The sequence below is a fragment of the Melospiza melodia genome, chromosome 13 (assembly GCF_035770615.1).
Source record: "Melospiza melodia melodia isolate bMelMel2 chromosome 13, bMelMel2.pri, whole genome shotgun sequence".
Classification (NCBI taxonomy): domain Eukaryota; kingdom Metazoa; phylum Chordata; class Aves; order Passeriformes; family Passerellidae; genus Melospiza; species Melospiza melodia.
In genome coordinates, this window is record NC_086206.1 from 14305792 (window position 1) to 14330264 (window position 24473).

General features: G+C 49.2%; 2 protein-coding genes and 1 long non-coding RNA gene across 5 annotated transcripts; 2 read left to right on the forward strand and 1 right to left on the reverse strand.

The window, feature by feature from the left end:
- Positions 1-2537: 2537 nt before the first annotated feature.
- Positions 2538-12384, forward strand: TRADD (TNFRSF1A associated via death domain). The gene is made up of 5 exons (XM_063167842.1): positions 2538-2585; positions 3803-3954; positions 5018-5295; positions 6945-7137; positions 8026-12384. The coding sequence occupies exons 2-5, from the start codon at positions 3813-3815 to the stop codon at positions 8331-8333; spliced, it is 921 nt and encodes a 306-aa protein (XP_063023912.1). The 5' UTR covers positions 2538-2585; positions 3803-3812; the 3' UTR covers positions 8334-12384.
- Positions 11107-15229, reverse strand: LOC134424237 (uncharacterized). Its single transcript, XR_010029380.1, has 3 exons — positions 14697-15229; positions 12415-12560; positions 11107-11215 (listed from the first exon to the last, which is right to left on the reverse strand). It is a non-coding gene; the product is annotated as an uncharacterized LOC134424237 (long non-coding RNA).
- Positions 13647-24369, forward strand: B3GNT9 (UDP-GlcNAc:betaGal beta-1,3-N-acetylglucosaminyltransferase 9). 3 transcript variants are annotated; one of them, XR_010029379.1, is made up of 4 exons: positions 13647-13810; positions 20170-20212; positions 21005-22949; positions 23053-24369. XR_010029379.1 is itself a non-coding variant. In XM_063167840.1 (3 exons), the coding sequence occupies exon 3, from the start codon at positions 21069-21071 to the stop codon at positions 22314-22316; it is 1248 nt and encodes a 415-aa protein (XP_063023910.1). In that variant the 5' UTR covers positions 13647-13810; positions 20170-20212; positions 21005-21068; the 3' UTR covers positions 22317-24369. The 3 variants fall into 3 exon arrangements, 2 of the variants coding, with proteins under 2 accessions (XP_063023910.1, XP_063023911.1); XM_063167840.1 differs by having other exon boundaries at positions 21005-24369; XM_063167841.1 differs by lacking the exon at positions 20170-20212 and having other exon boundaries at positions 13709-13810; positions 21005-24369.
- Positions 24370-24473: the final 104 nt, after the last annotated feature.

Consider the following 24473-nt stretch of genomic DNA (forward strand, 5'->3'; position numbering starts at 1 on the left):
TCTGCAGAGAAAACAGCCTCACATATCCATTTTTTACTGATAGTGCAACAGAAGGCCTAGAGTAGAAACCAGCAGCTTAATGACAGTGGTCCTTGCCTGTGATGAGATGCTGAAGTTTGGAAAAAAACCTTTTTGATTTTGACTCCAGTTTGCAGCAACTGCACTTACAATGTCTGACACAAAAAGGGAAAAGTGTATTTTAATCAAAGTGTATTTTAATCAACCTTTCCTGTGAACCATAATGCAGAAGAGTAAGTGCCTGGGAAGTAGGTTTAGAGCATCGTTACCTAACTTCTCCATTTGCCTTCTTCCAAAATGTGTTGCACCTCTCTTCTACATTTCTGCACAAACTAAACTGCCCCCATGACATGTTTTTTCAGCCCTCTCATAACCAAGCAAGAGATTTTTAAAAGCAAACATTCCCCTTCCCAGGCCAGCACTGGAGTGTGGGCCAAGTCTCACAATCTCACTCAGAATTTCATGGCATGCCCTCTCTGGGGCTGGGGAATCCAGAGTCACAGCACTCCCTCAGCAGCGCAGATTTCATTGAAATGAAAGCCTGTGCACCAAGGGAGCCTCAAGGAAGGGATGGAGCTGAAACCCATGAAGCAGGAACAGAGCAGCAATGCAGAAAGGGTAAGGCAGAGGGGAACAGGACTGCACGTTTTTGTAGAATGTGCTGCTTTGAAGCGTGACTCCTTACCGGGAGTGTGAGGTGGCAGCAGCACAGCAGCTCTGCTATCTTATCTGCCATCATATCAGTGACAACCCCCTTCCCTTCCCACCCAGCAGGCTACAGCAGCCCAGTGACACCGTCCTGCTTCCTGCCTGGGAACTCAGCATCCTCTGCCATCTTCTCTGGCAATCACCTCGACAGCTCGGACACTGCTTCTCTGCTTTCAGTACTGTCTCTAACACACATCTGCCAAAGAGTTAAGGCAAAATGAATGAGATCTCATGGGTTCAGCTCCTTTTGCTTTATTATTTCCTTAAAGCCTTTGGAGCCGTTAAGGAGGATTGTGAATCTCACTGATATTAAGAGCGTGCTTTTAGCCTTCTGACTGCTGCCAGCCCAGGGCAGCCTGTCCTATCCCAGCCCCAGCCCCCTAGGGACTGCCAGTGAACCCTGACACCCCAATTCTGGGCCAGCTGAGCCCCACTGAGCCACAGCCTCTGCCCTCGCTGCCATCTTTACTTCCCACATGGGAAACAAGATGAAATTCCAAGTGCTCATCAAGCACTTTGATTTCGCCCCATGGGATGCTCCCAGAAGGCACAGACTCAGCAAGGGTCAGCATAGGAGAAACTTGGGGTTCATTCTTTTTTTACCACCACAATATACAGCAAGTGGATTGGTGTCAAGACAAAACATTCCAGGACATGGGAGATGCTTCCCACAGTAATCACGCTGCGGTTCCATCTGGTTCTGGGAGCCAGCACTGCTTCAGGTTTAGCTTTTGCAGTGAAATGTTAGGATGTCCAGGTTCATTTAGCCCCATCCAATAAACCTTAAATGTATGAACTCACTTGCTCAAGCTGTTAGCAAGTAAATGTTTTGTTTCCAGAAGCATTGGCACCATCAGGCCTGCTGATCCTGAAGGGGTCTGAGGGCACTGCCTGCCCCCCTAGATCTGACACTGTGATCCAGAGCACCCAGGAGACCCAGACCAGATTAATCCCATTACAGATCCCTTTGAATCACGTCTTTCCTTTAGCAAACAAATTAGGTTTATATTGATAAAATACTGTTGTAAAATAGCATCGGATATATCGGTATTTTTAGTGTTTTAAAATGCTTCCTGCCTTTTTGCAGTTCAATCCCCCAGTTTACACAAACCACTGCCAAGCCAGAGTGGCTGCAGCCTGCACGTGAGCCCAGAATGTGGCCCAGGCCCATGCCAGCTTTTCACCAGCTGGGGACAAACCAGGGAGCTGCTGCTGTCCTTCAGCTCACAGGGCACCTGTGCAGGGCAAATGCAGCCTGGACAAGGGGCTGCTACCTGAGGCTGAGCAACGGAGACACAAATCGTGCTTTGATTTGACAGAACCTCTCATGGACTTGGGAAATGCTGGTTCATTCTCTCTACCTATCAAAACCCTCAGCAGCAGCACTACGGGGATAAGCTGACAAGTGCTAGCCGGGACCCACCAGCCTCGCGTGTGTCAGCCGCAAGCCACGCAGGGGCTTCGAGCCACCGCACTCCTCATCGCTAATGGTCCAGAGAGACACATCCACCCCAGCCCTCCGGCATGGATGCCATGCTCGAGCTCTGGAGCCACCTGAACGGAGTATTTCTGACAGACCCTCACCTACACGAGACACCAAGGCACCGAGCTGGGCGGGCGGCCTTGCGGCGGGGACACCTGGAAGCGCCAGGGTGTCGGCCAGCCCCGGGCCGGGCTCCCCGCAGCAGCCCCTGCCCCGCGGGCCCCGCGACAACCAGCAGGCAGTAGAGGGAAGTACCGCCGGCCATTCCAGGGGCTCTTGGGATTTACTTTCGCCTTCCCGTTTCCCCGCCCGCAGCGGGTGCCGAGCGGCGCCGCGCCCTGGCGGAAGTGTCGGGGCCGAGGCCGGCGCTGAGGAGGTAACGCCGCCCGGGGCCGCCGGGCCGGGGCTGCCGCGGGCAGGGGATCGGGGCCGGGGATCGGGGCCGGGCCGTCCCGCCGGGACAGCAGGAGGGGCCGGGCTGGAGGGGCCGCGCTCCGGGCTGGGGGGACACCAAGGGGACACCGGGGCAGCGGGGGCAGCCGCCGGCCCTGAGGGCGGCACAGCACGGCGGGACCGGGCCGGCGGCTGCTCCGGCGCTTTTCCCTCAGGGACAGCCCCCTCCCAGTCAGGCTGGGACGGGAGTTGAGCCGCAGCAGCGGCCTGACGCCTGCAGGAGTCAGCGAAAAGGCAATAGCCGTGTCGCAAACATGGCTTGCCGTCCGGGCTGGGTTTTGGAGCCCCCACAGCGGTTTGACCGCGGAGCGGGGACTGGGATGGGGCAGTGCTCACTAGACGGGAGATTCACCCCTGGGTTACACTGCAGGGGCACAAAAACAAAGGGCATAAACAAAGCAGAGGGGTAGCCGTGGGACACAGAATCACCGAATGGGTTGGGTTGGAAGGGACCTTTCCAAGGCCATCTAGTTCAACTCCTCTGTGGAGACTGGGAAATCTTCAACTCGAGCCAAGCCCAGTCCAACCTGGCCTTGAATATTTTCAGAGATGGGGCATCCACCACCTCTCTGTGCCAGTGCATCACCACCCTCAGTGTAAAAAATTTCTTCCTGGTATCTAATCTAAATCTACCCTCTCTCAGTTTAAAACGATTTCCCTTGTCCTGCCTGTTTAGAGTGTCCTGTAACAAGAGCTCAGGGCCCTGTGAACAGCCTGGGGACCAGGACCTAAAGGAGAACATCTCTGGTTGCAGTGGGGCTTCAGTCCATGGGAGCATGCCAGAGCCAGGACTGCTCGGTGGTCCCAGGAGCACTTCAATCATTTCACATTTTGCCAGCTTGGCTAGTCAGAGGCATAGGGACTGAAACTCTGCTTCAGAGTATGTTTGGACTATAAAATGAATGGACTCCAGTGGAAAATGAAAGTAAAGCTTTGTGAGCTTCTTTCTTTGGGATATGGTGTCCCACTGTGCTGTGCTTTACAGAGTAAGGGTAAACCTCTCAAAGGCTACACTTGCTTTAGCAACATCAGCGCTGCTCTAAGAAATAAGAGTAAATACCCATAAGTCTGTTGTGCTTGTGCTGTAGCACTCCCCTGGCATCCCTTATGGTCTCTGAGCTTGCCCATGTGATTTTGTAGGGTGCTGAAGATGGCAGGCACCTCCCCTTCATGGACTGGCAGTGCTTACCTGTTCCTTCAGTCCACCTGCAAGACCATCACGCTGCCGTCCCTCTACGAGAGCTCCCAGAAGAAGCCTTGTGTGTTCAAGGCCCTGAAGCTGGCATTAGCAGGTACCCATCCTCTGGTATCTTGGTGTGCAGTGACATGCCTTTCTTTAATCTCACCCTCATGGATAAGGAAAGCTCATTCTCACTCTGTTTAGGAAAGGCAGTAAAGTGGAGAAAGCTCAGCAGAAATTCACAAGATGGTTGGGGGCTGGAGTACTTTTCCTGTGAGGAGAGGCTGAGGGAGTTGGAGCTGTTGAACCTGGGGAAGGGAAGGTTTCAGGGGAGCTACCAACAGCCTGCTGAGAGCTGTGGGCCACCCTTTAGTTTTTATAAATTCCCACACTTCCCTCTTGGTTTAACACACTTTTCCATCCCAGAGGATTTTATCACAAAGAGAATTCAAAAGTTCCTCTACTGCAGGCTTGTTGTGGATGGGTATTGGACTAATTACCAATATGGCTGGGCAGGACATACCTGAGCTTGTGTGGCCCTTGCTGCTTGAGCAAAAAGGAGCAACTGTGGTGATTTCACCTCAGAGACACTTTTGGCTGGCTGGATGTTGCAGCTGGGTGCTTGGAGACAAGTCCAGACATGCAGGAGCTCAGGTTTACCTTTGGTGGAGAAGCTTTAAAGCAATGGTGAAGGAAAGGAGTCGGTTCTGATGGAGGGGTTTGGATCCAGAGCTTTATTCCTGGCCCACAGGCCTCTGAATCCAGTAACAGCTCCAACAGAACTCTCAAATCATGTGGTTTGCTCACCCTTTTACCTGGGGGAGAGGAGGAGGGAAGGAACACAGGGACCACCAACCAGGTACGGTACGGGAGGGGAGGGAGGTCTCAAGGGACAAAGGACACCTGGACAGCCCAATGTCCCCCCAGGGGTAGGGGGCATCTTTGAATCTGCCCAATCACTTGATGCCCTTCTGGAATGCCAGGATTGACAGACAATGCTCAGCAGGCAGCGGGGAAGGGGGAGGGAGAGATGACTGACACACCTAGCAGGGAATTATCATGGGAGGAACTGGGTCTCTGAGGTAAATGCCGAAATCACAACACAACAAATGGGTGTGGATCTGGGTAGGCTGGCTCATGGCTGGACTGTGGCTGTGCTCCCTTGTCCCTGACAGACTCCACGGGCAGCGTGAATGGCGTGGACATGCTCAAGGTGCACTGCAGCCACCCCCACCTGATCGTGCAGCTGCGGTTCTGCAGGCAGGAGAACTGCCGCCGCTTCCTGCGCAGCTACCGCGAAGGAGCGCTCCAGAAATCCCTCCAGAGCCACCTCCAGCTCTCCTTGGCCACAACCACGGTGCCTCTGGAAGTGGAGCTGAAGGCTGGCAGTGAGCACCTTGACAAGATGCTGAAGGATGAGGATCGCTGCCTGGAGTGCATCTACAGAGAAAAGGTGAGTGGGAGAGGGAGGGAGGATGGACAGCAATGAGGAGGGGCGGCACTGGGCTTGCAGAGGTAGCTGCAAATCTACTTCTGATGCAGCATGTCAGGTTAACAAACTTCTCAGTCCTTCAGCTCTTAACTCTAACATGGAGAAATAGCTCTGCCCTTGCTCAGAAAAGAGCTGTGCACTTTTCTGGAAGGGCAGCAGAGTAACCTAAAGCAGCCTGCAAAAATCCTGCTAACTCTGTGCCTTCTATGTATAACAGCTAGTGTGGCTGTTAACCTCACTAAGACAAGGAGTTCTAGACAGTGCTGCTGACAGCACAAGTGTGCCTCAGTACAGCTGTGAGGCAGGCAGAGAGGAGCAGCCCTAGCTGGAGCCATCACTGCTCTGCACACACAACACCTCCTCCCAGAGTGTCAAAGGTAACTGCACCTGGAAATGAGCCGTGGAAGTCAGTACAAACACTGCACATCACACCAAAAACTTGTGTCAAAGTAGGGACATACAGCATCTGCTGCCAGCAGGAGTAGGCTGCACTTCTGAAGGCAAAGTCTCTCTCATCTGGCATCTGGCTCATTGCACACTTTGGCACTAGCACTCTAATCCTGCTTGCAAGAGCAGTGAGATCTTGTCATCTCACTACAAGGCACTTGACATGATTAAACTCACTGACTTGTTCCCCTCCTCTCTTTTCCATCTGGAACTTTAGCTCTGGTTCCTCTAAATGGTCCTGATAAACAGGCACTCACTATCAATCAGGAATATTAGGCACAAGAGCACGTTTTTCCACGTTGCTTTTCTGTAAGCACAGAGAATAAACCCAAACCTTTCATCTCCAAACCAAACAACATGTAATATCCCATACCCTGTGAACTGTGCCTGGCTGCTCCTTCCCTGTGCTGAACTAGCTGATTGGGCAAAAGAAATGAGCTTATTCTCAGTTCCCCAAAAGTGACTCAGTCTGACCCTGCCTAACAGTGCAACAGGCAGAAAGATGGGACACAGCCTTCAGCAGCTGAGAGCAGTGCTGGGTACCTGCTGTAAGTGAGCTAAACACTCTGATTGAGGCACAGCACTGCCAGCTTTGACTCTTCCCATGTGCTTTGCTTTCTTTACTCCTTTTCTCATAACTGCTTTTTGGAAGTTAGACTAATTTTCTCTTGGCTAGTGAAAAAGCCTGGCTTGGTGAGGAGCCAGGAACAACAAACCTTAGGGAGCAGAGGGGCAGAGAGAGAGAGAAGGTGGGTAACAGGAGCTGCCTGCTTGGGTGGCCATGAGCTGTTGGATCAGATCACCCTGCTCTGTGGGTCTCACCCTCACAGGGAGCTGGGAGAAGCCTGCTGCCTGCAGTGCACCCTAGTTCTTGCAGAGGGCTGCTGGAAACTAACTAACATGTGCTAGTAGCAGTTTTGTGCAACTTGTAAACGCTCACTGGTGCAGGCGAAAAACCCAGCAGGGAGAGATTGTCTATTTCATATCACATTACAGATTCAAATCCACTTAAAGCCATCCTGTTCAGCCACAGCTCTACTAGACCACCTCACTGGGCGGGCTGACAGCTCATGCTGTATCTCATTGCTTCTCTCTTGACCTCAGCAGGCTCAGCTTTGCAGCTGGTGGCCCTGGCAGAGTCACTGATGCTGTTTGTGTTACAGCCTGACCGCCTGCCAGACGAGGAGATCACAGAGCTGGAGGAATGCCTCAAGAGCCTGATGCTTCACCAGAGCACCAACAACAATGTGGCTGCAAAAGACTGCACATCTCTGAAGTCCCCATCTCAGCCTCATCCCCCTCAAGGCAGCTCCCTTCCCCCACAGCTCACCTTCATCTTTCAGGGACAAAAGTTTGGTGAGTAGCTAGAGCTGACCAACAGAGCCCTTGGTCTGCCTCACAGCCCAGCAGGAAGAATTATCATCACTACATATTGGGGTCTACCTCAGATAAACCAAGGACTTCCCAGCATCCCATAAGAAAGGAATTACAGTAGTCCCAAGATATTGCCATGATGCTTCACATCAGGCTTCCACCTGTTTTCTTTTCTGGGGTGGCACAGAACCAGATGTTTCAGAGTCTGTGTCCCTTCCACATTCCTCACAACTTAAAATTAATAGTGAAAGGAGGAATATAGAGTATTTTTCTCTTCTTCCATGTCACTTGGTTGAGGTGAGTTAATAGTGTCGGTTGGATCAGATTGGGGACGTTCCCATGGACACCCTCAGCCCTGCTTTCAGACAGGACTGATTTATCCAGGCTCCCTCAGTTCACCAGCTGGCTTTGGGGTCTGGCCCTACAGAGAGCTTTCAGAGAGTCTCAATAGCAATATCAGCTTGAGATAAGCTAGATCATTTCTGAGCTAGCTTAAGCTGTGTATAGTCTCCAGTGCTAAACAGCTGAGGAGAGAGCTCCTGTCAGAATTCCAGTGTTTTGAGGATGTTTAGGTGGGAAACAGGGGACTTTGTCAGAAAGGCCTTACCAAGCTGCCTATGAAAGGCTAAAAAAAAAAAAAAAGGAAAAAAAAAAAAAAAAAGAAAAAGGGCTCTGGCAAACCACAGGACAGTTTTGAGAGAAAAAAAAAAAAAAAGAATAGGCCTTGCCAAGCTTGCAGGGTAGGGACAAGCCCAGCAGAGAGCTCAGACTCCCTGCTCCACAGGGTACTGACCAAACCTTGAACTGGCCCCAGCTGCATCACATCAGCCATAAACCTTCTGTGTCTTACCTGGCCTCTGCCCCTTTCAGACAACAGAACAATCACACCAGATGACCACCAGAAGTTTGCCAAGTCCGTGTCCAAGAAGTGGAAGCAGGTGGGTCGCTCCCTGCAGAGCTCGTGCCGCGCCCTGCGCGACCCCGCCATCGACACCGTGGCGCTGGAGTACGAGCGCGAGGGACTCTATGAACAGGCCTACCAGATGCTGCTCAGGTTCATCCAGTGCGAGGGCAAGAGGGCCACCATAGCCCGGCTGGTCACAGCCCTGGAGGAGAACGGTCTTGTCAGCCTGGCTGAGGAGCTCCTGGGCCTCCATTCCAGCGAGGAGTGCTCCTAGAGCCCGGGGACAGTGCCATTGCTAAGGGCTTCCCTGCTTTAGCTACTGTAGGAAACGGCTGCCAGTGTCTGGGAATGTAAAGTCCTGAACGTCACCACAGGTTTCCATAGGGGTGGAAATGCTCAGGGGAGAGGTTCTGTGTCTGCAGAAGCCAGCATGGACCTCTGATTTGCCTTATTTCATTGTGTTTTCAGAAATATAGCACTACCTTCCTGTGAATGGTGAGAGGCTTTCACCCTGACTTCCTTCAGGACTGTGACAGGGAAGCAGCCAGACAGAGAGCCCTAGGGGAGAATTAGGGAGAGGAGAAAAGCAAGCAAGGCTTCTCATAGAATTTCTCTGGGAAGCAGAAAATGCCACTGCTTCTCAGGCTGTGTCCAGGGCCATCATCTGGAGAGCTGCAATATATTTTTACATTGAAAACATTTTTGCCCTCAGCCATGACATCAAGTAAAGAAAAAGGAGAAAGTAAGGAAATACCAATTTTAGGTTATTTTCCTTCTTTGTTTGAAGAACAAAGAACATTCATGGCCAGAGTATCTGTTCTGCCCTGCTCTGTTATAGCTCCTTCCCACCTCTCACCACCTGAAGGCTTTCCTTCTCCCTGGGACAGCCTCAGTCTTCCACAGGGCAAAAGATTGCTGCTGTACAACAAATGGCAGACACTGAACAAACAACATGGACAAACTCAAATTCAGACAATGATTGTCAACATTTTCTCATCTGTGGCAGACAGTAATACTGTTGATTGGCTCTTGCCTGCCAGCCTGAGGGAGCCTGCAGCTGTGGAAAGCCAAACACAGTGCTGGAAGGAAAAGAGCCTCCTCATCAGCAAGGTGCCTGTGGAGCCTGGTTTGGAGCTGCTCCCTCAGGGCATTGCAGCATCAGATGCCATTCTCAGACCACAGAGCTGAGCAATCAGCACACCCAGCTGGCTGCTCTCACCTCCTGGCCACCCTCAGCCTGCTGGGCCCCTGGAGGGGACAGCTCACCTGCTGTGTCCCACAGGTGTCAGGAGCTACAGAGAGCCTTTCCCTGGCACTGCTGTCACTGTGTGACAATCCAACACCAGCTGCCACCGTGCCTGGATTCACCTGCACTGATTTTTAGGGTAAAAATGGTTTAAGAGACAAATCTCCCAAACCCCAGGGCTGACTTCTGCTTTCAGTTCCTGTGGGAGAAGCTGAGTGTCTCCTGATATGTCAACACAGCAGCTGCACTTCTGCTGTGACAAAGCACAGAGCAGTGAGTGTCTGGCATGACATGGCTCCTGTGAAGCACAAAAGCAGCTCAGTTACCTTTGCCATATTCCCAGTGCTTTCCTGATAGGTTTTTACTGATACTACTCCATTAATTCTATCCTTTCTTTCCCTTCCCATCTGTGGCAATAGCCAGTGGGCTGTGGAAATGTTTTCAGGTGCAGGGGGGGACTCTGGCCACACACACCAAGTCTGTGTGCACATGACAATATCAGGCTGCTAGCAGCCATGGTAGGAACAACTTGGAGGAGCACAACCTCAGATTCAGGTGTGGGCTCAGATCCAAGCTCCTGGGGCTGGATTCCCATACCTTCTGCTGGAACAGCTGAGCATCAGTCACTGGGGATCTGGATGGGCAGGATTTAGATGGCCTGCTCTGAGCCAGCTGGGGTCAAATGAGCTGAGTATCCCATCCTCAGTGTAAGCCAGGGAAACATGACCTGTTTTCTGCAGATTTTGAACCCCTGAGGTTACATACAGAACCAGGAAAGGAAGGGGTTATGTATGGGGAGAAGGTTTTCAGGTGTGAGTGAATCTGTTTCCATCTTGCCCCTACCTGCCAAGGAAGCAGGACTTCATGCAGGCACCATCTCTGCAAAGACTGTGGCTCCATCACCTTTTATTAAGCCATTTTATATCAGTGCCATTGCAGTTTCATCCCCTCCATTCCTGCTCACACATCCCACCCTCTCCCTTCCAGTAGTACCAGTGCTCTTCCCAAAAGGAAGCAATGACCTCTCTGACAGTTTTGCTTTTGGGACCAACACAGTGGTGCTGATCTTGCCTAATTTAGGCTGCTGTGGATCCACACCTCAGAGCATTTAGCTTTCCTGCCAAATCCCAGCTGGGGAACTCCGTTTGGCAGAAACCCATCTGAAAAATTGTATTTTAAAAAATTAAAAAGTCAGAAACTTGAAATTTACTTTAAGAGCAAGAGAGTTTGCTCTTGATTTTGCAGAAATTAATTTTTAAGTAATTGTTGTCATATTCCATATGCATATGACCTTGTTTTTTAAGAAAAGAAGGTCACATGCATAGCCTGCCGTCTCATTTGCAAATAATTTTTCTAAGCTCTCAGACCAGCTATATGTGCACAAGTTGCACATATATATAAGGCAGCCACTGAGTAGTGACAATTACTAGTTTTTGTAGCATGTTAATGCTCAAAATGAGCAAGTCTTATTATTCAGCATCTACTTCAAGTCCAGAAAACTTTTTACTGCTGTTACTGTTTTGCAGAGGACTAACCATGAATGCTTTCTTCTGAATGTAAATGTTTTCTTTCTGCCAGTGACTGGCATGTGTATTTCCTCTTACATATTCCCTGTCAGAAGTGCCATTAAGTGCTGGAGCCCCTGGCAACCTTTCTGGAATGTTTAATCTCCAACAGCATTCACAGGTGCCTTCATTGCAGAGACTTGAAGGAAAAGGGTTTTTCAGTGACATTCCATGGTGAAACTGTCTCCAGCACATGGCATGGTTTGGGACATAGCAGTGGCTGTTTCATACCTCCTTTTCCATGAGCAGTCATCATCATGGTGGGAGATAAGCCATGGACAGTGCTGCTGCTGGAGAAATTTGCCTCATCCCAGTACCTGCTCTTCTCCATATACTGAGATATATCTGTGAAAAAGAAAAAAAAAAAATCAGGGGTCATGCTAGTGTTTCAGAACCAAACACAACATTAAAAGCAAATAAAGGTGCTAATTAATTCCATATAGAATCTAAACCAGAAAAAACATAGAACAAGCAGCAGAAATCAGGCCAAAATCTGCTTACAGGAAGAGATCCAAGAGGGCTTTTTTTTCTGGTACAGATTGTTTTTGTCATTTTAACCATGTTTCGGGTTTGAAGGAGCCTCCATTCAGTCTGCCAGAAGGCATAAAAGTTCCATCCAAAGGAGAATTTGAATGATTTGTTTTGGCATAGCTGACCACAGTGTTCAAACAGATGATAACAAAGAGGAGAGTGAAGTTAAAATTCTCTCCAGATATACTTTGACGTGAGGCATCTGATAGAAGCAAACCTGACTGGATCCCCTGATACAGAAGTGTCTCAAAGGAAGAGACAATTTTGCCTCTGTTTATTTTGCCTTTCATTTCAGAGGCAGGTTCAGCATTGAGGAGCTGTCCTGCTCTCTGGGTCACTGTCTCCCCTCTGTGTTCCCAAGGAACCACACCCTGACAGCTGCCCACAGACTCTGAAACCAGGAGTGAGCATGGGCAGAATGAGGAGCCTCAAATTCACTTACATTGCTGATTTATTTAAGCTGAAAATTCTGGTGAACCTCTGGGACTGTATCTGGTATCCTTAAACCAAGGAGGTACAAGAAGAGGGATCAGGAGGGTTTGTGAGTCTGACCCACATATTGGAGTGTGTGCTGACCCTGGTGCTGTACACTGGACAGGGGGCTGGCCATGTGTCTTTTGTATGGAGATGGACTCAAACACTGAAGCAATTTAAGGCCTAGAGTCAAAAAATATTTTTTTTTCCCTTTGGATTGAATTTTAACGCCCCTGAAGGGAGCTGGCTGTGCAACTCTAATACAAACCTGTATGAGATGTGTGGTTAATGTCTCTTAGTTTTCAGTGGAAAAATCCCTTGCTGACCATCTGATTCCAAATTCCCATGATATTCAGCATCAGATCTCGATCAGCTGTGGACTGCAATGCCAGGCATACTTGGGTCCAGAAGATTCAGCCTCCAAGGAATTGTCTTTTACAGAAAAACCTCTTTGGTATATATATTTTCCCCCGTTCTTTTTTATAAATAAATATATACTTTTGATGAAACTGCCTCAGAGACTTTCACTGAACACTTACCTGCAGTAGTAAGAGAGGGGTCACTGAAGTTCTGGCCACGTGTGGTGATCACCAGCTCCAGAGCAGCATCCAGCCTGAGGGTGGCTGCCCAGCAGGGCTCTGCCCAAAGTCACACATTTCTCCTGACATTCCAAGGCTGGTCCTGCCTGCAAGGGATCAGCTCTGATTACAGCCCCAAGCCTCTGGTTTGTTCAGTTTCCAGTGACTGCTTTGCTGAGCCTTTTTCAGCCAGCATGGCCAGAAGGGGAGGATTGTCCCAGCCCTGGCGCCTGGAGGAGCTCACTGTGTTTCCTCCAGTGCTGTTGGATACCTGGGGCTCCTCTGAGGGCACAGCACCTCTGCAATCTCAAGTGCCTCACTCCCAGTGAGCTCTCCTGTCCCACAGGAGGGGAGCCAAGGAGCTGGGATATAAAACCTGCAGCAGCTTTGCACAGGAAGCCACTGGCTGACCTGACAGCTGAATCCAGGGAAACTCCTTTTGCGTGAACTAGGGCAGAGATGTATTTTGCCCTGAATCTCTTAAATCTCAAACACTGTTTGAAAATCACAAGATCAGCCCTTCTTTATCTACCACAAAGCTGAATTCCCAACTGCATGGCAAAAAAAGTGGGGTTTGGTTTTTGGGTTTTTTTTGTTCCAGGTTTTGGAAGGGATCCTTGGGTCTGTCTCCAGCCTCTGCACTGCTCAGCTCACTCATCCTCCCATCATTTTCCTACTAGGAGAAAAAGAAACAAGTGGATTTAACGTCTGAGCTAAACCCAACCTCTATTTTTCAATTTGACTCTTTGCAGAGGTAAATACTCACAAGGAAATTAAAAGAAAAAAGCCAAAGTATAGAAGAAAAAGAAATTCAGAAAAATTAGTACATTTCCTAGTGAAAAAAGTTACGGTGGAAGGGCAGCAAAGAAAAACCCGGCCTTTTAACAGAATTGGTGCAAATCCCCAACCTGGCTGAGCGTTCTCCCCCTGGACACCCCCGCCCTGTCCCGCCGGAGCCATCGGCGCTCCCGGGCCCATCACGTGTCGGCCTTGGCCGGGGCCCGGCTCTGCCGCGATCGCCGGGCTCGGCTCGCTGCGGGGCCGGGGCTGCGCTCGGGGCCGCCCCGATCCCGGCCACGATCCCGGCCCGATCCCAGCCCCGATCCCGGCCCCGATCCCCGTCCCAATCCCGGCCCCGCCGCAGCGGCAGCCCCGGCCCGGGCAGCTCCGCTCGCTGCTGCGGGAGCGGCCCCGGCCCCAGCGCTGCTCGGCGCCCCCAGCGTGTCCCAGGCTCCGCTGGCTGGCTGAGCTGAGAGCCGAGCGATGTCTCTCGTAACCACATCCAGATGTGCCTGCTTGGCAGCCCGCTGCGCACACGGCACCGAGGGGACGCGGGATCAGCGCTATCGAATGGGCTGTAAGTATCTATTGAGTGTGTTTGATCTCGAGGGGTTGGGGAGGGTTGTGCAGCGAGCAGGGTGGACTGGAGTCTGTCCTTACTGCTTCCCTCTGCTCCCAGCTTTTCTTTTTGCCTTGCTGCTCTCGAATTGTGTTAAATGCGGCAGCCCGGACCGTGATGGTTAACACGCAGCAGGCTCGGCTGCAGGCTCCAGCCCCGAGACATCTGCTTTACTCTTTACTTTCCAAAGAACTTTCTTTGAATGTTTAGGCTGTTTTTACAGAAGTGTGGGGCTTCTTTAGACAATGCCTGCAGTGCTCTGAGACAGGGTTTCCTCCCAACCACAAACATGTCCCAGTGGTGGTATGTTACATTTACAAGCCATTCTTCATCAGGAAAAGGACATGAATCTCCCCCATGTTACAATGTAGTATGCTGTGAGCAAAACATGAGAATTTTCAAGCTCTCTAGGGCCACAAAGATAGAAAAGAATTTAGCCCCTGTGAATCATCAGGCATTTATTTATATTTTTAATAGCTTTTGGGCAGATTCTGAGAAACTTATGTGTTGGGTATAATCTTGAAATTAGTGGGGCACATCAGCATGTACACCCTGTTTCTACCTCGCGTTAAATTTTCAACTCCCTGTCTCACCATCACCCATGGATGTAACAACACATCCATGCTACTGCACTGCAGTTGCTCGGGTTTGGGGTGCATTGGGCAGATTATCTATCAGAAGAGGGTCTGGGAGCTGAAGAGCTGGTGAGCACTGCAGCCTGGGGAGGGCTGGGAAAGGAAGGTGTTTGTTTCAGTTTCTTACTCCTTCACAAACCTGCAAGGCTTTATTCCCCTCCTGGGCCCTGAAAAATTAATGTTTGGAAGAAATACAGCAGGTTCCTTACCTTGGCTACTCGAGACAGATCTGTCCTTTCCCCAAAGCACTCAGGGTGTGAGTTGAGCTGCTGAGCCCTCTGCCACTCTGAAAATCAGACTGCCAGCAGCAGGACTGCATCTGCAGGTAGGACGGTACCTCTGGAGGCCGCTGAGCCTGCAGAAAGTCATTGGGCTTTACCTTCTCCTACCTTGCAGGTGGCTGAGCACCTGTTAGAGGTATGGGGGGCCCAGCCCAGGTGCCTGGCACAGCTCCATGCTCATCTCGGTGCTGTGCAGGCACTGCCCCCTGCCCAGGAGGGACAGAGCAGAGCATCAAGCACTGCCTTAAGGAGCTGCAGCCCCAAACTGTGCCCTGAGTGCTTACACTGGGCCAGCAGGGCCAGGGGAGCAGGGGGAAGTCCCAGGGAGTTCCTCCCCTGAGCTCAGTCCTGCAGGCAGCTGCTCCTGCCCAGGCTCAGCAGGGCTCCCATGGGACTGCAATCCCCAGCAAGGAGCGGCCAGTTCCTCTCTGGGACCCCTGAACTTGGAAACAGACACCTCAACAGCCTCACACAGCAGCTCTGCAGCTCCTCTGTGTTAGGGTTTCTACACTTCACAGAGGTTTCTGACTGGGTTGGAAGGTGAAAGGAGGCGACCACAGCAGCCATTTGCAGCAGTGATCCAACGTGACTGGCATTGCAAAGGGAAGGCTGGCAGTGCCAACAGAAGAAACTGCAATAAAATGGGACCAGCCAGCTGGGAAGCTGAGCAAACTACATATTTGAGGACTGAAGCAGGCAGATAAATAAGGCACCCTGTCCTGTAACAGCATGAATTTCATCCATTCGTTTGCTCTGGCCTGGAAAAAATTTAAAAATGCCCTGAAAAGCAGCTCTGACAGGAAAGTTGGAAATTGTCTTTGGACCAAGGCCTGCATTTTTGTTACCTGCTTCCTCAGTATTTGACTCAACAGAGCTTTTGCCTCCAGGTGCTGCAGCAAATACCAGCAGCAGTGATGCTGCAGTGCTGTGACTGTGGCACTGGGCAGCAGTGTCTGAGCTGTGCCATCCTGGGCAGCTGAGCTCTGAGCCTCTGCTCCTCTCACTGTGCTCCCTTGGTTCTGGTTCATGAACCCAATTCCTGGGACAGCTCTCAAGACACTCAGTTAATTAAATCCTACAGCCTGCTCTTACTTTGCTTATAGACTTCAGAAGTTTTAAGCAGCTGAATAGTATGAGTTTTTATCTGGTAAGGCAGCACAGCAAGAGTTTTGGTTATTTCATTTTTCTAGGGCCTTTGCACTTACCAACATACCAAAAGGGGTCTTTGTATTTCAGCCATCTCTGTCGTCTAATCAAGAAGATCAAATCATTCAGCATCACTTTATGATCCTGTAACTCCAAATGAAGCCTCTTCACAAGCACCCTGAAATGCAGAGAGGAGTTCTTCAACAGCAGGGCCACTTGAAGCCATAACTTTGATAAGGTTACTGACCTCATCAATAGATAAGGGTCATCTCATCTATGAGTGGGGCAGTAGAAAAGCAAAGAAAGAAAGAAAGAAACAAACAAACAAACCCCAAACCCATGGAGGAATAAAGGCCATTACATGACACCCAAACATAGAAGTAGAACACAGCTTCTTCCCCTGCTCCAACACACAGAGCTACTCTTCCCCTTTAAAACCCTTCAGCAAGACATTTAAGTTAAAGTGGTGCAGGCACAGGAGTCAAACACTCTCCCAGCCCTCAGGGGTGCAGGGGATGGGACCAAGGGTGTCAGTGGAAGATGCAGCCTCCAGGGCTGCAGGCAGAGCAGAGTTCTTGGTGTCAGCATCCTGCTCTGGGGGCTGAAAGCTCACCTGCACTCGTCTGTTCCACACAGCCCCAGCTGCAGCATGGGCAGAGGGAATGTCATCATTGCTTCTTGAACAGGGTCAGGATTTTTCCTGAGGCAGAGGAACCCAGTGAGGAGGATCCTGGGAGTTTGCTTCGCTCTTGCTGAGGGAATCTGAGTGGAAAATCTCCCGTAAATGAGGCAGGAGAGGGACACGTGTGCAGCCTTTTCCCCTTGCAGGCCAGAGCCTGGGCAGGTCTCAGTATCCAGCTCTGGCTGCTACAAGATGACTTTGTTCTTGTGGAATGCATTCAGCAAACATGAAATGAAAACAAATATCCCAAACCTGAAGCATTGCCTCAAAGTATCCCCACCACCAATATTGTATAATCTTCTCTGATGATTACAAAAAATCCTCATCAAACCCATCAGTGCTGGATCCCCCACACTTTCTGTAGCTCATTTTATGGGCAGACAGATGGGACACCTCCATCTGCAGCCACAGCCCCACACGTTCCATGGGCACACAGTGTCCCTCTGCTGCCCAACCCAAACCTACCCGTGGCAGCTCCAGCACCAGCAGTGAGGATTGGAGTCAGGAGGGAGCTGGGAGCACTTCCCTGCAGCTGGGAGAGGCTGATCCAAGGACACCCCACAGCTCGGGTGGGATGGATGTTTCTGTGAGCCAGGCTGGCATGAGTGGGCAGCAGAGCTCCTTGCTGGTTTTGTGCCCCCATGCTCAGTGCATCATGTTTTCAGCTTGATTATCTCAGCTGCTTTTCCCAGGGCTGGCTGGATCAAATAACCACTCCTCAAGGCACAAAGCAGCGTGCCAGAATCACCAAGGCTTCTTGACTGAATCTGAGCACAGGATCCAGAGGACTTTTTCCCACTCTGGCCCTGAGCAGAAGTGATGGAGATGTGATGAATGCTGCAAAAAGAATTGCCAGGATGGGCTCAAGGTTTCATATCATTCAACTGGAAATGAAGGGCTAGCAATTTATTTTTTTTATCATCACTTGACTGCTTTTATTGCAGCTGTTCTTGGCCATATTTCAGAATCCTCCTCTCAAATAAATGAGAACCAGGCAGAGGACTGGGCCCTCTGCCCAAGTGTGCAGCAGCACAGGTCAGACTCCTGCCTGGATGTTCATCAGGGTGCCCTGCCCAGCTCTGGCCCCTTCCAGCTTTCCAGCCTTTCATTGTCTCTTGGGCTTTGCAGGCTGTGCCCCCCTGGTTCTTCCAGCTCATTCCCTATTTATGGCTGCCCATCTTGCCACCTCGTGGATATGGGGCCTGTCAGCCTCTTCCTGCTGCCCAGCTCAGCCCTCTGACACTTCTGGTGCCCAGCCCAGGATGGAACATCCCCAGCCCCATTAATCCCATTCAGACCCCATCAGGCCAGACTCAACCCCGCTGTGTCCATCCCCACAGAGCCAACACAAAGAGGGACAGCTGCCTGCTTTTCCAAGCTGGAAGGACACAGGAGGCAGTGCTGGCAGCCAGGCCATTCCTCAAGGCCCTGAGTGATGCAGTTTGTAAGCCCAGCTCCATTTCAGGTTGGATGGAGGTTCCCCAGAGCAGCAGAGGAAGCAGAGGTGCCTCTGCCTTGGACCCTCAGGGATGTGGTGTGCTGAGAAACCCTGCTGTGCTCTCATCTCTTTCCTTTGGCATCAGACATTTCCTGCTCACTTTGATAGCCCTGTAATTCTTTTCCCCTGGTGTCAAGGTGGATGAATAATCCTTTTGGCTTTAGGACATGCCAGAGCATCTGCCAGAATCATCAGTCCCTCTGTATTCGAGAGCAGAACAGCTTTTCCCACACTGACATCCACGGATAGAGCTTACACCACTGTGACAATCAAGGGTATTTTCCTTCCAAAGAAGGAAATACCTAACAAAGACTGGAAAATCCGTATAATTAGATCAAGGAATGACTTCAAGGGCTGGCAACTTCATTTGAAAATGAGAGCTCTGTATTCAGCACTGAACTGTTTTATTTCAGCGTGGAAATCACTCTTTCGGATCCTTTACTTTCAATAAAAGAAAACACTGAGGAAAATCTGGGCTATCTGCCCAGGCTTGTAACAATTCAGGGTTTTTCTTGGCTTTTCCAAGGGCACTTATTGCCAGATTCTGAGATGCTGGCAGTACGAAGCTGCAAGCCATGGAAATTACGAGTTTCATGACACGCTCGTTTTATTCCAAACCCTTGTCGATAACATTAAACACAGGAAAAATCCAGGACTTTCATCCAGCTCCTTAATTACCATCTGAAGCCTGGCAGCTGAAATAAGATCAAACTTGTGCATAGAAAAGGAAAAAGAAATTTGCTGTGTTCTGTGAAGAAAGAGAGGGGACTTCAGATGTAAAATGCAAACCAAGATCCTATACGTGTCAGGAGGGACTGTTCCATGAGGCTGAGCATGGTTCTGAGCCAAGCCACGTGGCAGAAAGAACATAAACAGAAAACAGATCCTGAATATTCTAAACATTTGTACAACAATTTACAAGAGATCTGAGAAAACTGTTCAATCCTGCTATTAGTAACAAAGTTATGCCAGTGAAAACATCTGCCTAGGAGAGGAGTGAAAGGTAAACAAAAAAAGCTAACAAATGAAGAAAAGCCTCTGTCAGAGAGCAGGAAAAAGCAAGAAACAAGGCCTAAGGAAAAAACCCCATGGTCATCGGGACAAGGCCAAAGGGATTTTAAATCCACCAGGAATGCAGAGAGCCTTACACCAAGGCATGGGTATGCTGTTTTCCAAAATAATGATTTCATAAATAATGGAGACAAAAATAATAAGGTCAGTAAACATTTTGGAGCTGCTTATCTTTTTCCCAAGATAAGCAATAGCATATGATGGTGAAATACTCTATTTCAACAGTACCTTGGAGCTGAAGCTAACCAGTAATGAAAAACACAGTATTTAAATAATGATGTCCAAACAAAGTGCATCTAAGAATTTTAAAGGGTCTGGCCAAGAAATCAACTGGTGTAATAATTTTCTTCCTCTTAAGTCTTGAAATATTGCTTAGATATCACAGGTATTGGTACAAAACCACTGTTTTGTTACTTCGTTATTACAGACTCATCAATCTAATTTTGAGTTTGAAAGCTTAACATTATGGCTGATACAAAATGGCTGCTTAATGAACAATTAGCAAGTGATCCAATCCAGGACAGTATCTGCTGAAAACAGGTACCACCAAACTCTTACCAAGCATTTGCACCTTGTCCTATCACTGTATGCCTTTATCAAACATCCCTCTCCATTTTTTTATCCCAGAAGTCATCTTTGGATATGATCTCAGCTAATTCAGGACAGAGAACTGTAATACCTTCACAGGCAGCTTCTCTTAGTACAGCACAGGCAAGAGAGGGCCACAAATCACACATGAACACGATACATTATTAGTGGAGGTATAAAATACTTGTGGGGAAATTTTCAGGTGGGGCTCACCTTCCTTTTTGCTGAGGACAGGTGATGGTGATGGCAACAGATCCCAGGAATGATGATGGTCACTCATCTCCTCCTGGAGCAGCTGTGGGGTCCCTCTGTCCAGCTCTGCTGTTACTGCTGCAGGGAGTGGCTGCACCCACAGGGTGATGAGAGGACCTGCTGCTTGCTGCCTTCTTACTCTTTCATTCTCATTTTGTTTGCAGTTGAAGAACTGATCAAATAAGACAGAAGATCTCCAGGAAAAGTGTAAGTGAGGAAAAATCTTGTATTTCAAAAGGTAGTTTCATCTATGATACATGAACAAAATTTTCCTAACACCATGCTCTGCCTTGCTTCTGCATATTGGGATTTATTTCCTCACCTCTCAGGGGAGTTAGGGTGATTTGGCAGAGGAAAAAGACCCATGGCCCCTTCTAACCTTATAAATGGAAGTTACTTACAATGGTTTAATATTTTATATTAAAGAATTCTGGCAGGAGAAAGGTCCTGTGTGAATACCAGATTGTACCCAATGCATTCATTTTGAGTACAAATCACAGTTCACCAAAAGTTGGCTCTGTGTGCAGGGAAACACCAGCAGCACACTGCTATGAGGAGTCTGCCCTTCAGCAGTCAGCTCTGAGCCTCCCTGGTCAAAAAGGATAAAAGCAGCAAGTAATGGTTGTCAAGCTAGGGGAAAAAAGGTCATTATTTATGGGAGAATGGCATCATTCATAATTTTCCACTTTGCTTTTCCCAGTGAAATCTCTGAAATGACAAAGCATGTTCAGCAGTAAGGGATGCAGGATTTTGGGTTGTGCTTAGAGGGTGGTTTTCAGGATGATGGACTATTGCTTAACCAAGTCTCAGAGCTGGCTGGCACTGGGATCAGCAGTAAGTTTGCAACCCCATGTGCCTTTTGACAAGTTTCTCAATGTCTCTGTGCTTGTGTGAGTAAAATGTGCTTTGCTGCTGGGTTTTTAAATGATGTTTAGTCTTGCCTGCCTGCTTCAGACCTGCCAAATCCTCACTGCTGACACACTCTGTGTTTATTTGCAGATGGGCAGTGGTGCCAGGCAGCTCAAACACAGCTTCTAGCAGTCCCAGGAACAGCAGAGAGACAATGAGAGTTCGCCTCAAAGGGGATGTGATCTGCACCCTCCTCCTGCTGGTGGCCCTTTGTTCTTTGCTCTACTCCCAGCTGGAACATTTGATCCCAGCAGGAAAGAAGGAGCCAGCACAGAACAAACCTCGAGTGGCACCAAAAATACTCAGTGATCCCAGAGCACCTCGGAGGCTGATGCCAGCAAAGGCAACTGCACCCAGACCCCGAGTTACCCCTGCCATGAGACCAACAGAAGTGGCCAAAACCAGGGTCCAAACTACAACTCCACCCCCACTGACTGATTCTGCCTTCAACTTCAAGCTCTATCTCCTAAACAAGGACAACAGGAACTTCAATCTCCTCATTAACCAGCCCAGGAAATGCCGAAAGACACCGGGAGGTCCCTTCCTGCTCATTGCTATCAAATCCGTGGTTGAGGACTTTGACAGGCGTGAGATTGTCCGGAAAACGTGGGGCAGGGAGGGTTTGGTGAACGGGGAGCAGATCCAGCGGGTGTTCCTGCTGGGAACACCAAAGAACAGGACAGTGCTGGCAACATGGGAGACCCTGATGCACCAGGAGAGTCAGACATACCGGGACATCTTACTCTGGGACTTCATGGACACTTTCTTCAACCTGACCCTGAAGGAGATCCACTTCCTGAGCTGGGCTGCCGAGTTCTGCCACAACGTGAAATTTATTTTCAAAGGCGACGCTGATGTTTTTGTCAATGTGGAGAACATCGTTGATTTCCTCAAGAGGCACGACCCCACTGAGGACCTCTTTGTTGGGGACATCATCTACAACGCGCGTCCCATCCGCGTCCGCAAGAGCAAGTACTACATCCCCGAGAGCATGTATGGGCTGAGCATCTACCCTGCCTACGCCGGGGGAGGAGGCTTCCTGCTGTCCAGCTGCACCATGAGGAAGCTCTCCAGGGCGTGCAGAGAAGTGGAGCTCTTCCCCATTGATGATGTCTTTTTGGGCATGTGCTTACAGAGAATCAACCTCAAGCCCATTTTGCACGAAGGGTTCAAGACCTTTGGCATTGTTAAGCCTTCTGCTGCCCCACACCTGCAGACCTTTGATCCCTGTTTTTACAAAGACCTCATGGTGGTTCATAGCCTGAAAGTTGCTGAGATCTGGCTGATGTGGAACCTTCTCCACAGCCCACGGCTTTCCTGTACTCAGAAGAAGCAGGTGAAGAAGCCTTTCCAATGGAAGAAGAAAGCTCAGATAACAACACCAGCATCACCCCTCAGATAATGCAGGCAGAGTGCAGCATTATCAACACAGCAAACCAGCCAAGAAAGGGAGCCTGGAACTGACACTGCCCAACAAACCAACTTTCCAAGTATTTTAGCACATGTTATTTACAACACTAACAGAAGACAACAAACAATTGCAGGAATTTGCCCAAATTCCACATTTGCACATACATATCATGTGGGTCCTTGTGTACTAATGAGTCCAAATAATCATAACATATATATAATTTATTATTATTTATTAGCATTATAGTAGTGCCTAGTGGGACAGTGTGTAAAAGCACATTGAAAAATGCAGCCCTTGGACATTTTTCTGCATGGTCAGAAGTGTGAGAAATGAAAGAAGACATAGGGTAAGAACAGACACCAGGGAGCACAGGGATCATTGTCAACTTCCTGCTTGACTTGGACTCATTGAAAAATGACCAGACAGGAACTGGAGAGCCGGAAATGGAGTCCCCTTAGTGTCTGCTCAGATCACATCACTGCTCCCTGGTTGGTTTTCCACAGGCCTCGTAAGAAGAGAACAACAAACAGCTCCTGAAATGGGGTCCTACAGCTGCAGTTCAGGTGGATTACAAGAAATCAAACTGGGTGCTGAGGCTGGCGTGGCTGGTGGAGCAAAGGACAGGTAAGTAGATGACTGGAAAGGAGCAGACTGAAGGGCCTTTAGAGAAAGGACAAGAACTTCAAATTGATCACTTTGAGTCTTCATTTTTCATCATTCTTCTCAGTTCAAGAATCTGCTCTACTGACATGCTCAAGATTCAGGGGACCAGTGGAACAGGTTTTGGCACTTCCCTGAGCTCAGGCTCTCTGCACTGCACTGACTGACATTCATGGAAAATTCAGAAGCCATCAACAGTGATTGGATCACTCTCAGGATCTAACCCAGATTTTCAGAAGGTCTGCATCTGGAGAGATCCTTTGGCCTCTGCTCATAAGCATAACCCCACACACAGCTGCTGCTTGCATCACATTTGGGAGCTGCTTCAAACCAAAGAGTGCACTGGCCTGGTTTCTACAGACCTTGGGCTCTTGCTTGGCACAGCCAGCTGCAGAGGGCAGCCAGGACTCTCATACTGCTGCAAATGTCATGTGAAGGGAGAAAGTTTTCAGACAAAAGGACTTCAGAATAAAAGTCCATCTAAATTTATTGCAAGAAATCAAAACCACACAGCAATCTTTCTGTTGGCTTTCCAAGGTTCAGTCAGGAGCTTTGTGAGTATTTTAAGCATCAGACAAGAACACTGAATTGCTCAGTTTTTCAAAGTATAGTCCAGACTTTGATGCATTTTGTTTTTCCCAACAGCAGACTACCTTAGAAGAATATACTTTTATCAGACATCAAAGCAGAAGTGAACTCCTCTAAATCAGGGTTACAAAGCTGTGAAATTCATGGGACAAAGAGCCTGAATTCACCTCTGATACTGTGTTTGTTCATTCTTTGACAAGTTTTTACCCCCTCAATAAAACTCCTGTCCATCAGAGAACCCCTCAGGATGGCACATCCACACAGCTTCAAAGGAAAGTACAATCAGCCATCAAAGAAAGCCCAAAGATCCCTTCCCTTGCACAGAGCCTGGAGCACAGCTGCATTTCATATCCGTGGGTGAGCTCCCTCCCTCCTTCCCTCCCTGCAGCACTTTGGGCTCAGTGCTGGTACTGACAATGCACAGGGAGAGCAGCAGGCTGGTAAACAGCCCATGGACAGCAGCTTTACACATTGGTAATCTTCATCATGAGTTCAAGCCTTACAATAATGTATTTCCAAGAAAAAATCAGCTTTATAGAAATGGAAAGATTTCTACATTTAAGATATTTTCAGGATGCAATCCTGAAATACAAAAGGTTCACGTGAGCTTCACAAGGAACTTTGCAGGGTGTGGAACTAAGCCAAAGCCTCACTGGTAGGACAAAGTCACCCCTGCCCATGTCTGCTAACATGTGTGATACATGTGTGTTTATGAGACTGTACAGAAATGTATTACCTGGGAGTAGTTTACAGTTTGGGAAATTATTTATACCATCATTAAAAGACAGCATGCAGATGTGCTTCTCGTTGTCAGAGTTTGTCACGTACACCTGCACACATGTTGTAAGACTAAAACCACAGGGGTTTGGCATGAAGACAGTCACATGAAAAATACATTAT